The sequence below is a fragment of the Balaenoptera acutorostrata genome, chromosome 20 (assembly GCF_949987535.1).
Source record: "Balaenoptera acutorostrata chromosome 20, mBalAcu1.1, whole genome shotgun sequence".
Lineage (NCBI taxonomy): Eukaryota > Metazoa > Chordata > Mammalia > Artiodactyla > Balaenopteridae > Balaenoptera > Balaenoptera acutorostrata.
In genome coordinates, this window is record NC_080083.1 from 28191703 (window position 1) to 28205171 (window position 13469).

General features: G+C 39.5%; 1 protein-coding gene across 1 annotated transcript in view; it reads right to left on the reverse strand.

The window, feature by feature from the left end:
* Positions 1–13469, reverse strand: part of ANKFN1 (ankyrin repeat and fibronectin type III domain containing 1) — a 268161-nt gene that overhangs the window by 123983 nt on the left and 130709 nt on the right. The window contains exon 4 of the mRNA XM_028164966.2: positions 12310–12520. Within this exon, the coding sequence (XP_028020767.2) occupies positions 12310–12520 (211 nt within the window). The remainder of the gene's footprint in view (positions 1–12309; positions 12521–13469) is intronic.

The window sequence follows — 13469 nt, forward strand, 5'->3', positions numbered from 1 at the left end:
GTGAACGTTCATGTCAATGATAGAACATTTCAAAGTCTTATGTCAGGCTGGGAGTCTGCTTCTTGCTGTTTACTCGCAGCACTCATGCATGTGAGGGCCTGCCTAGGTGCTCACTTGGTCACTTCAGTGGAGCCCTTCCTGGTTGGTGACAGAGAAAGAAGGCAGCCTTAGCATGGGCATGTGGTAGAGGATCATACAAATAATGAAACAGATCAGAGTCAAGTTCTGCGAATCTGTCACCAACATGTGGTTGACATTCTCTATGACCAAAACAATATTTCCCCCTGGTGGGTGGGAAAGAAATTCAACTATTTCATTCTTCTAATCCAGAGAGAAAATATTATGAAGATAATGCAAGTGAAAATTTGTTAGGTATATTTTGAAATGGAAATTAAGTGGTTATATAGGCATGTTTGCATTAATTATAGGAAACGAATACTAATTTATTATTGCCCCTGCTCACCATCCGTCTAAATTTATTTATAGATGAGGTCAATGAAAAATTAGTTGAGTCTTTTTCTTTTTCTTTCTTTTTAAAGTTGCTGTTTAGAACACTCAGGACTGTGTTTTGCTGCACATTTGTCATGGTTAATGAATGTTGCTATAGCAGTCAATCATGTACTCTAAATACTGTCACACTTTTTTTTTAAAGCCTCAGTCATGAGCCATGACAGAAAAATAAACAAAAATATAAAGCTAAAAAACTCTTTCACTGAGCAGCTACACTATGCATAATCCCTTGGGAAGGCTAAAGGAGGCCAGAATAAATGATAATATAAGTGCTGTGGATGTAGGGAAGCAATGATGGTGTATGAACACAGAGGTTCTGGAGAAAAAAAATACACATACACACACATGGGCACATACTCCTGTGGAAAAATTGGCAATATTAGCAGCCTCAAGGTGCAATTTCCTGGAGCAGTGAGATTGACAAGTCAGTACTAAATGCTGTTAATTTAACTAACTTCAGATTAATGCTAGAGTCTGCTGTGACTGAAGCCCTCAAACACAGTCTCATTATAGCCTTGCTGGGAAGGTCCTAAATATAGGCATTGACAGTTTAAAACAAATTCGTATACATTTGTGTATTTTTAGACATAGGTTAGGCGTCAGAGTTTGTGTCACAGTTTTCAGGTTGATTAATTGACCCAGTAACTGCACCCTCTACACTCTCCCCCCCTCCTTCTTCCACTCCAAATTATGGAGAAAATGGGGGAATTGTCTTTGCTAAGTCATTCAGTGAGCTTTTTATTGAAAGCCTGATGTTTGAATTGCATGCATGCGTCAACACTTGGGTGATAGACACATGATTTATAAAAATAAATTTTTCTAATACTATGAAATCCCCCCTATTAATTTTTATATCCACAACAGTTATTACTGGTGTGAATCCAGGTGGCATTTCAGATGGACAGCTTCTCTTGAGCTATGCTTGGCTCCCCCTGGAAATTTTTCCTGCTTTTCCTAGCACAAAACATTTTGTTTCTAGACTTTGCCTTTACTCCTAGACTGTAGACCTGATGCTATTTGAATTGTAGTGGTAAAGAGATTCTGTATCTTTAAGATAAAGCATTCACCTCTTCGTAGAATAACAAGGAAGATACACAGAATTTTATAGCCAAGTAAGTTTTCCAAGATCATTTAGATCCCTGTGCTTCTCAAAGTGAGATACCTAACATGCAGCATAGCATGGTGGTGGTGTTGATGGGGTGCAGTGGGCATCTCTGAAGCCTCAGAATAAATATGTGTGTCTTTCTGGAGCATCAAATTTTCAATGCAGATTTTGATGAAAGCAAATTATTTAGAAGTTAAAACAAACACTTCTATTATGGAGAAGAATGGAACATTTTCCTAAAAAATTAAGATAAAAAAAGAAAGTTTATAGATCTCTCTCTCTCTCTTTTTTTCCCCAGGCTAAGTTCCCAGATGCCCCTGGGAGTATACCTACTCACTTGCTTCTGTTAGAAGTAATTCCATGGACGAGTTGGAGAGGCACTAACTGAGCCAATGGTTTCAAACCATTTCACCAAGCAAACCTTTTATTATTTTTATCCTATGGATTTTTTAATAGTTTAATAAAACACTCTCTTTTGAAGGATTTTCTTTATTGACTGCCAAATCAGCTGACTTAAAGTAATCATTTTTCTCCCTATTAATAATGACCTATATAACTGCCAATAGAAGCCTATCTTCAGTATTAGATAATCAGACCTAACAAACTGGGTTAATGTTTTAAGGAAAATCAAGTAAATATGATAATCATATTAGAATTTGTAGTTTTATCTTGAATAATGATGTGTTGGTTAAGTTTTTGACACCTTGGAAATTGTTTGGGGAGCCCCATTCCTATTTTTTCCACCCCAGAATGAGAACCTTTTCAACCCCCTTATTTTTAAAGATAAGGAAACTGATACCCAGGGAGGTGGGATGATGATCCAAGATTTCCTTAGAAACCTTAAACTTAGTGAACTTCCTCTAAACCTAAATGGAACACAAATTAACCTATTCTTTATGTATTGCAGTTTTCTAATTGCTATCTATTTGGCACACGATTGGTGAACTCATTTTGGTTGGCTGTTTGGATATAGAAACTAGAAAGGTTAATGTCAATTTTGTGATTAATTTTCCTGCCCATCCACTTCCCTTTTTCTTGGGTCCATTCTCTTTTCACTTCTACCCTCTGGATATTTTGAGTCCAGAACTCCTGTATCTGTTTGCAAGGTTTGGTCTTTTCACTCTTACTGCAGTTGATCCCTTCTCCAGTCAAGCAGCTATCCCTCTGTGCAGCCATAGCCAGCACAATAGAGGGTCTGTGAGTGTGTGGTGAGCTGTCCAGCTGGGGCAAGACCACTTGGCGGCTCCTGAAATAAGCTCCGTGCTATTGTGGTGTTCAATTATCAACAGCATTTCTACCACCCAGTGTTTCTGAGTGGGCATTTGTTAATAAGACCTGCCCAGCTAATTAACTACAGGGTGGGAGTGGGAGGAGGGGCAGGAACTTGGTGTTCAAAGAATACAATTATGGCTACTGTTTAAATCCTCAGATAAATAATAATCAGACCAAGTGGATTTTCTTCATCATCAGAATCTAACCTGTTGGACTTCCCTGGCTGTCCAGTGGTTGACTTCGCCTTACAAGGCAGGGGGTGCGGGTTCAATCCCTGGACAGAAAGCTAAGATCCCACATGCCTCATGGCCAAAAAACCAAAAACATAAAACAGAAGTAATATTGTAACAAATTCAGTAGACTTTAAAAAATGGTCCACATCAAAAAAACTTAAAAAAAACAAAAAAGAATCTAACCTACTGATTGCCAACTACTTACTAGCCTTACATTTCTTAATTTTGCCTTTGCCCTGCAATTGGTGAATTTGGGCCTAGTTGTTAATTGCTTAAAGCTTGAAAAATATAATGAGGGTAAAATGTAAACTAATTTTAATTTTTAACTGAGGCTTTTAGGGAACAATTCATTTGACTTGCTTAAAGAAATACCTTTGCCCATTACTAATGATATGCCATTTTGCAATGTAGCAACAACTTTTCTATTGTTATTGGCATTTTCCTTGTTTTTATTGATGAGAAATATGGGGCACCAAGACAATCATTTAACAGCAGTGTTAGAAGGATCCTTACAATCAGCCTTAAGTGCCTCTTCCTATAGTACCTTTGACCCTGTATGATTTCCTTCATGAGGGGAAGTCACTGCTCACCAAGGTGGCCTTGTGATAATCTTACATAGAAGACTATCAATTAGTAGAGGTTTGATTATTATTATTAAACCTATTAGTCTGTGTTATATTTTTAAGAGGCACACAAAAATAAATCAAATACTTGTTTTTATAAAATAGCTCTGTGTTCTTCCATCCAAAAAAAAAAAAAATCTCTTGCCCCAGATAAAAATTTTCTGTTCTAGCTACCATCCAGAAATATATTATATACTAAGTCATGTCAATTTCAACCCTGTTATTTCAAAGGAGAAAACAAGGTCACTTAGGTATAACCCTTGATTATAAGCCAATATCCTCTGGGCAACCAAGAATAGCAGTTAATAATATTTATCTTTGCTGATCATAAATGACAGCCTCCTAACAACCTCACAACTGACTTGTTTTCAGCTAGGAATGTCAAAAGAAATAATATGGAGGTATTTTAATAATTAAATGTTTTTTAATTCAAAAACTCAAAGCGTAAGTTGCAGTTTACCTGTCTTGATAAGGTTCAGGGCTCAAAATTCACTGGTTTCACCTGGGCCTCAACCTGTTGTCTTATTTTCAGGTTTTCCCAAGGACTTTGAGAGTGTGGTTTCTGAAAGGTTTTAGTGATTTGGAGATTAAGTGTTTCATTTTAATTACTGTGAACTTTCCTCTCCTAGAACTCATTACACCCTGGACATGGGGCTCTGGAATGTTTTTCTCTGCTACTTTCAGCAGAATGTGGATTTACGAAGTCCATATTATATAGTTTAAGTTGTAATTATTGCTCTTTAAGAAGCCAGAGCCATTGACATAGAAAAGGACTTCCTGCCCAGGTCTCCCCAACTCCAGGGGGGCAAATGGACATTTTCTCTGAAACAAACACACAAAACACTTGAAGAAATTATTTAGAAAATCCAAAGCAGATTACCCAATGACATCATAGGGAGTTTAAATATGAAATAAGATAGCTGTATCTTCTGCTGATTTTTCGATGCTGTCCAATAGAAATACAGTGTGAGTCACATCACTTAAAATTGGCTAGTAGTGACATTAAGAAAGCAAAAAGAAATAGGTGAAATTAATTTTCATAATATATTTTAGTTAACAGATCCAAACATTATCACTTCAACATGCAATCAGTATAAAATTATTAATTAGATATTTTAAATATTTTTGGGTACTTAAGTCTTGAAAATTCAGTGTAAGTTTTACATTTGGACTGGACACATTTCAAGTACCAACAGTCATATGTCTATGTTAGTACAGTTTTAGAACATAAAATCCTACAAACTTTAAAAAGTGCCTATATTGGACAGTGTTTTCACAACACTATACAACAGATGGGTAAAATATTTAAATTCTCTACCAGAAAATCTTGGGTTGTTTTATTTTGTTTCTGCGAGTTATATTGGCTAACAATCTTTTTGACCATTTACAATGTGCCAGGGAAATGTTTTAAACCTATTACCTTTAATTCTCAACAATCTTAGATAGGTAGTGGAGTAGCCAGCCTTCAAGAGGGCCCCTAATGATCTCTGTCTCCTAGTTTTCACACCCTGTACCAGGGTTGATCTATGTTGGTCATCAAGATGACAAGATTCACTGCCTGCTAATGCAGGGGACACGGGTTCAAGCCCTGGTCTGGGAAGATCCCACATGCCGCGGAGCAACTAGGCCTGTGAGCCACAACTACTGAGCCTGTGCGTCTGGAGCCTGTGCTCCGCAACAAGAGAGGCCACGATAGTGAGAGGCCCGCGCACCGCGATGAAGAGTGGCCCCCGCTTGCCGCAACTAGAGAAAGCCCTTGCACAGAAACGAAGACCCAACACAGCCAAAAAATAAATAAATTAATTTTTAAAAAAAGTCTTGTACCTTAAAAAAAAAAGATAACAAGATTCAGCAAAAATGATAATATATCACCTCTGATATTAGGTGATAAAAGAGACTGTTGCTTCCATCTTGGTTGGTCTCTTTGTCTTTCTTAAATCATTTGCTCTGGGGGAAGCCAGCTGCCATGTTAAGGAACAGCACTATGGAGAGGCCCATGCAGGAAGGAACACGGGTTTCTCACCAGCAGTCACTCTGAGTAAGCTTGGCAGTGGATCCTCTGGCTCAATCATGCCTTTAGAGGATAGCAATGGTTATGTTGGCAGAACTGAGGGACAGGAACCTAGATAGTGTGTGCATGTGCACATGTATGTGTTGGGTGGGCCAACAAAGGTATCTTCAAACTTTATACGTTTTAATTTTTGGCAAGGAGAATATATTCTGTGTTGCATGTATATTTAAAAATCAAAAATAAAAGAATGAAAGGACAGTTATCAACTCTTGAAGAGCAAGTGACTGGAACTTAGGCTATGGCCACCTGATGTCTAAATAATTATTTGGAAACAAACAAAAAGAGATACATTCACTTGATATTCAGTGAAATCATTCCCTTCAAAATTAGTAATATATTCACACCCTTCAAAACAAGTGAAAGTAGCCTTGGGATTTATTCAGTTCAATTAAACACATTTTTTGAGTGCCTTCTGTTTGCTGGGGATACAGTGACAAATGAGACAAATTTTGCTCTTGTGGAGTTTACATTCTAACGCAGGGGAGACAGAAAATAAGGAAATCAAAACCTTGAGAAGAATATCATACAGTGATTTCAGCGCTATGCAGAAAACTAAAATAAAGTGATGTGATTAGAAAGTGACTTTAGACTTTGGATTTGGTGGCCAAAGAAAGCCTCTCTTGAAGATGTGACGTTTAAGGTGAAATGTTAAGAAGGAGTAGACCGAGTAATGATCAAGATTAAAAGCACTTGATCATTTCAAGCATAGGGAATAGCAATCAGAAGGCCGCCTAATAAGATAGTGAAGAGTGTTCAAGGAATGGAATGGAGGCTGGTGTGTCATGGGTGAGTGGTGAGCAGTATGAGATGAGGTTTGAGGAGGATCAAATTTGTAAGTCAGGGTGAGGATTTTTACACCTATTTTAATGAAGCAGATAAAAATATCTGGGGACGCATTCTAGCAACCCGCCTAAGGCTTGTTCTTTACGTAGTCTTAATGGTTGCAAATCTTGGTCTTTTGAGGGTAGATTTGATTTCAGGAAACCTCTCTAAATCATTGGAAACCAAGACTGATGAGCGTGGCGGGTGATGACGCTGAGCAATGCTGTTTTGGAACAAAAATCAGATGTGACTCTAAGCAGTGAGTCAGATTTTCTCATAAACTGGCTCTGAGGACAAATCCAAAAGCGTTTAGAGCAATGGCGGCACTGTTGCAGCAAGTGTGGGGTCTCCCATGTGGACCCTCTTAAAGGATAACATTCGAGTGGACTGTAGACTTTCTGGTGTGTTTGTTTACATAAAGCCAGCCTCATTAGTTTATAGTCACACCTCTTAGACGTGCCCTGAACCAGTCCCAGCACCAACATGGACCCTTGACTACTGCAGAAATAGTGGTGCATCCTGACGAGTCTGCCAAAATTTTAACATTGGTGTCTGCACCACACTCAGATGACAGCTACTCTGCGATCATATTTTATGAAGTAACTGAACATAACTAATTCTGGGAGACATTTCCTAGTTCCACAGGCAGTATCCAAGGGAAAGTGAGAGAGAGGAGTTCACAAAGGAATGCAGAGAGAGAGAGGAGAGGGTCTAGAGAGAAGGGAGAATGCAGCTATAGGAAAGGGCAGAAAGACTAAAAATGAGGAGTGTTCTGCCATATTATTAATCAGTGTAAAAATAAAAACAGGCTACGTCTGCAACCAAATTTCAAAACAGTGCCTGGAAAACACAATAATGGCAACAACAACAGGTTCCCCACAGTGTAAATTACTTGAAGACAAAGTTTTCTTCATATATTGTGTGTGCAAGTGCACGTATGTATGTGTGCACGTGCACTGTACACATAGTGTATGTGTGTGTGTGTGTATGTGCTAAAATTCGATACCTGCAGTTCCCAGCAGTGTAAGGCAGGGCTTAAAATTCAACTGAAATTTCAACTGAAAATTTATCAGCACCTACATATGTGCCAGGTATTGGGGTCAAAAGATGAGATAACATCCATGTGAGTGACCAGATTTGCACATGGTAGGTATCCAAAAAGAACTAGTTTCTTTATGGTTACTATTTATAGAGCCGAAATGATGCCAAATAGATAGCAGCCTCAGAAAGGGAAGGACCTCATTGATGATTCGGTATATTCTTCCTGGAGACTGTTGAAGTGTGATTCGAGGGTGGAGGCAGGATATGAGTTAGAATAAGGGAGGGGTTTATGACGAGGGACTTTCAGTTATGGAGCAAGTCTTTCTCAGCCGTTGTTCAACTGAGTATGAGTTATGGCAAGTGGGATACTGAATGGATGAAAAAGTCAAAAGTATAGTCCCCAGGTATCCTGTAGTACCTTTGTACATTAGCTTTCCTAGCGCTAGTCCTTTCAGATTCTGGGCCTGTTTCTTGAGCTCGGCACACGTAGGTGGGATTCTACTTCAACAATGGCTGATGTTTTCTCCTAGAAGGAATGAATATTACTTTGTGATGCTTACCTAAAGGGGGGAGGAACAGAAAAAAGTTGCCGAATAAAGATAGTAGATTCATCTAATGAGCAGGCTGAGGTTCTGTGTATATTTAAACTTGGGGCAGTGTGCAAATTTGGGTGGCCACTTCTGGAACTTTCCTTATGAATAAGGAAATGTACATGGTTGAATTTCAAGCCATGTTTATTCAGAACACCTTCATATAGCTCTATGATTTCAGGGGCTAAAGCCCAGAAGACATGCCTGACCAGTGGCTTAGGAGGTAAATCCCTAAACTTATCAGTGTCTTTGTGATTCCTGTTATGAAAGGGAGAGAATTACAGAGGACTTTCTTCTGAGTTATGTCAGGATCTTTGGTTGGCATAGTGAAAAGAGTATTGGGCTGTTTTCAGAAGGGAACACACAGGGGAAGGGAAGACAGAAAATTTACCCTATTAGAAATCCTGGCATTAGAAGAGGATAGATGGAGAGTCAGGGAAGGAAGGAATTGAACATCTACAGTGTGACAGTGAGTGTGCTAATGCTTTCCCACAAATACCAAAACATTTAATACAGAAGATCTGGGTTCAAATCATGGGTCCACCACTTATTAGCTTTGGAGCACTGGATGAATTATTTGTCTTTATTTCAGTTTCCTTGTTGATCAAAACGAGATAACTAACTCTCATCTCACAAGCCAGTGGTCAGGATCAAATGAGATGATGCAAGCAAAAGCATTTTTGCAATGTGTAAAATACTCCAAGAACTTAAGACCTCATTCTTCTATCCTGCCTCTGCAGCTTCTGGGGATCAATTTGCAGTGGGTGCTTGCTTATCTGGTTCTAGCTGGGAGACTCTGGTTTTTCTCATGGGCTGGCTCATCCTCATGCACAGAAGCAATTTGATTTCTCTGGTACTTGATACATAAAGTGAACTAAAAATCTCTGAAAATGGACTGTGTTCTTCTATCCTGCCTTTTTTCAACAGGAATGGCATCTCAGCTCATAGAATAGCACAAAGAAATACACCATAGGATTTTAGCAAAGGCACAAAGGGAAAGGTACAGGGGCCCAGTGGCCACAGCCTTCTATATTAGTTATTTGGAAAGACAGTGAGTTTGCACAGCAGGATTCCAGGCATGGTATCTCACACACTTGGACTAGAATCCTTGACATCCCTATTCATTTGCTAGATGTGTGACCTTTGGTCAGTCACTTAACCTCTCAGAATCACGAATTCCTCTTCTTCAAGATGGAGTTAATAACATCATCCTGAAGGGCTAGTGTGAAAACTGGAGATAATGTATGTGGAGATTTCATAGGTTCTCAATCAATAGTCCTTTGGTATTTTTACACATGTGGGAGTCTATACATGATCCTATCTCTTTAACTTTTTGGGTGGCCAAGGTGACTTAGGTGTCATATTTCCTAGAAGCTAAATCCTGGGTTTCTCTCTCACTGTCCTTTACAAGTTTGTGATGATAATGCGGTTATCATCCCACAGGGAATGAGAAAAACCAGGGATCTTTTGAATGAATTTGCTTTCGGTTTAACTAAATATTTAGTACGTGGGTTATTTTATGGAGATTTAATTATGCACAAGGGGGATTGGGGAGATTGGGAGTATTACTGGTTTCATGGAAAATGCAGAAATTCTTTGCAGCGTCTCAGGTAAGTAAGACTAATGTTTCATCCAGCTCAGTGCAGGCAACATCTGGATGAATGGTCTCCTTGTTCCTATAGAATGGGGCTCAGTCTGCATTCTCTATGTTCAGACCCCTTGATTCTCTCTCCACCGCTCTCTCACTGCATCTTTAGGACAGACATTATTGCAACATAAATTGGAAGGCAGCAAATAAACCTTTTTGATTTCTTCCATCCTTATTTGCCCATCCCTCCAAATCCTCCAATTCCACTAAAAATAAGCAGCACTTTGATGATGGAGCTCTTATTGAAGAGACCCAATGCTACTGAACCCAAGTCCTCATTGTTTTTGACATGGATGTGGTGAGTTTAGCATTTTTAAAATAAAGAGTTTTATGATACAAGGTTCTGCCTCTGTACCTAGTTTTTGGGTGGCAGGGGTTTATGAAATTTAGGAGCAGAGATGTGACCTCTAATTATATATTTACTTGCTTCTCTTTCAGCCTTCTGGGTCTCGCCACTTGGAAGTGAGTGAATCAGTATTAGTGAAACTAACAATTTGATGAGTTTACTTTTTTCTTTTAGGAAACATAAAAACTGTGGCTCAGAGCCATTGTGGTCATTGGGTCAGAGAGTTTGCACCTAAGGGAATATGAGTGCCTCCCTCAGAATGTTGTGTGAGGATTAAAGGAGTCAATACATGTAAAGTGCTTAGAATAGTGCCTGGCACAGGGCAAGGGCTATATGATTTTATCCCATCCACTCCTGGGCAGGGTCTGTGATCTGAGAGCAGCTCCCTGTGGTAAGTACTATCAGCTCTACTTCAAAATACATCCAGAAAGAAGCCATTCACAAAAGACCACATACGATGTGATTCCGTTTATATGAAATGTCCAGAAGAGGCAAATCTATAGAAACAGAAAGTAGATGAGTGGTTGCCCAGGACTGGGAGGAGTGGGGAGGCTGGGGTGAGATAGCCGAAGGGTATGGGGTTTCTTTTGGGGTGATGAAAATGGTCTAAAATTGACTGTGGTGATGGTTGCACAAGTCTGTGCATATACTAAAAACCATTGAATTGTACACAATAAGTGAGTGAATTGTATGGCATATGAATTATATCTCAATAAAGCTGTTAAAAAATACATTCAGAATTCCACCCCTGCTCACCATCAGTATCACTACTGTGCTAGTCCAAGCAACTGGCGTCTGTCTCCTGGACCATTAGAATAGCCTCCTAATTGGTTTTTACAATTTCACAGTTGCCCTAACCACTGTGTATTCTCCACAGACGGCTGTAGTGATCTTTTAAAATGTAAAGCACAATATGTCTTCCTTCCTTCCTCCCTCTCTCTCTCCCTCCCTCGCCCCCCCCCCCTTCCTTCCCACGCCACGCGGCTTGCAGGATCTTAGTTCCCTGACCAAGGATTGAACCTGGGCCCCAGCAGTGACAGCACAGAGACCTAACCACTGGACTGCCAGGGAATTCCCCAGAATATGTCTTTCATCTGCTTAAACTGTTTCACTGTCTCCCCATCACACTTAAAATCAAAGTGAAACTTCTCACCTTGGCTAATCTGCTCCTGTATGATCTGGTCCCTGGGACTTCTCCCTCAGCCATCACTCTCCCCTTTGTTCATTTTGCTTTAGCCACACTGGCCTTCTTGTTCTTCAGATATGGCAATCTCATTCCTACCTGCCTCAGAACCTTTCTATTTGCCATTCACTCTGCCTAAAATTTGACCCCATATCTTCTCATAGCTCATTCCTTGATCTTGCCTAGGACTAGGCTCAAATGTCACTGCATTTGAGAGGCTTTTCTTGCCCAACCCTATTAAAATAGTCCCCACTCCATCAATCTCCACCCATTCATTCACTTTATTTTCTTCGTAGTATTTATCACTATTTGAATTTATATATTAATTTATCTATTTACTTGATTGTTGGAAATCTCCTCCCCTAGTACGTAAGCTCTTTGAGCGTAGAGATTTTCGTCTTGCTCACCACTGCATTCCTAGTACTTAGAACATGCCCTTTCCTCATTGTTTGTTGAATGAGTGAATGAATGAATGGAACCACCATATTGACTGTGGACAGAAAGACATTAACGCACACATACTCATTCTCTTTTCTATCTCATTCTTTTTTCTATGTATATGTCCTGTGCTGTAGCCTCACTTGGGGTATTTCACATATCTTAAAACTTGCATTCAGTTCTTAAGAGGAAGTTCCTTTGAGGTTCCTTTACAATAACATTCTGTGTATTCTATTTAGAACGTAACTTGATGCTTAGACTGATAAACACTCTCACTGTTTGCATGAAAGTTCATGAAAACATGTAAAGGATTTCAGAGCCTATGCTTAGTCAACCATTCATTCTAAGGGCCAGCAATGGCTATTTCGGTGGCATAAAGCTGTGGTCTGGCCTTAATAGTACATGTTTTATTCTTGAGTTTACTTACAGTGTGGACTTTCTTGGGCCCCTGTTCTCAGAAGAATCCTAGCAATGGGCACATTGTTGGTCATGATGGCAATATCCAGAGGTGTCAATCCCTCACTGTTAGGTGTGTTGAGATCTAGTTCTTCCGACGTGTACTGATACAGGAGGATCTGCACAGCATCCATGTCTTGCTGTTCAACTGCTTCAAACATGGCTTCATTGCCCTGGAAGTTCTGGAGAAGAATGAAGCAGGTGAGCACAATTTCATAGACCAGCTTGTCTTCATGGCCTAGCTGTTTTGAATTTTAGGGACTGCTTCAGTGACTGCATTCCCACTTAACAAGTGGTTTAACTGCTATTTATTCCAAGGTCTCCAAAGTAAACACTATTGGACCCTCCCTCCATCTTTTTTCATGAACATTGAAAAGATCTGTACATTTAGATGCATTGAGACAATACAGCATGCAGTCTATAGATAAGACCAAACATCAGTTTTTCTCAAACCAGTCTTCTGTGGAATACTGTTCAGTAGGCCATTATAAGGTGTTCTATGAAGAAAGTAGCATGTGGTCAAATGAATTTGGTAAACATTAGATTAAACCAAGTTACTGCATTATTTTATTGTAAGACCTCTCAAGCCCTTTAGTAATTTTAACATGCAATTATGACTCTCTAATGGGTGAGAAATATGACCTGTTTCAAATAGTTTTTCACAGAACATATTTTTTATTATATTTGTTTTAACTGTCCTGGAATAAGGTTCTACCGAACATAGTTTGGAAAACGCTGGCATAGCTATCATAGCACAGGTAATTTAAATTATGACTAGCTTGGAATACACTTTCTCTGTTTCTCAAACTCATCCCCTCCCTTTCCATCCCCGTGTTTTGACTGTTTCTCAGACTGTTACGAGGTCATGGCAATGACCTACCTGTTGCTAGTCTTAGTCTCCTCCATCCCTACTCCATACTGATACAAGAGTAGTCTTTCTAAAATTTACACTGCTACATGTCCCTTCCTTATTTACAAATCTCTAGTAGGTCCACACTGCCTGCAGGCTGACTCCCTAACTCCTAGACTCCTTTATACTAACCTCTACACTTTCTCAACCTTGAGCCCCAGCCACTGAATACCTGGCATTTCTGAGACCTCAGGTGAGGAGCTCAAGAGGTGGTGTCCAGG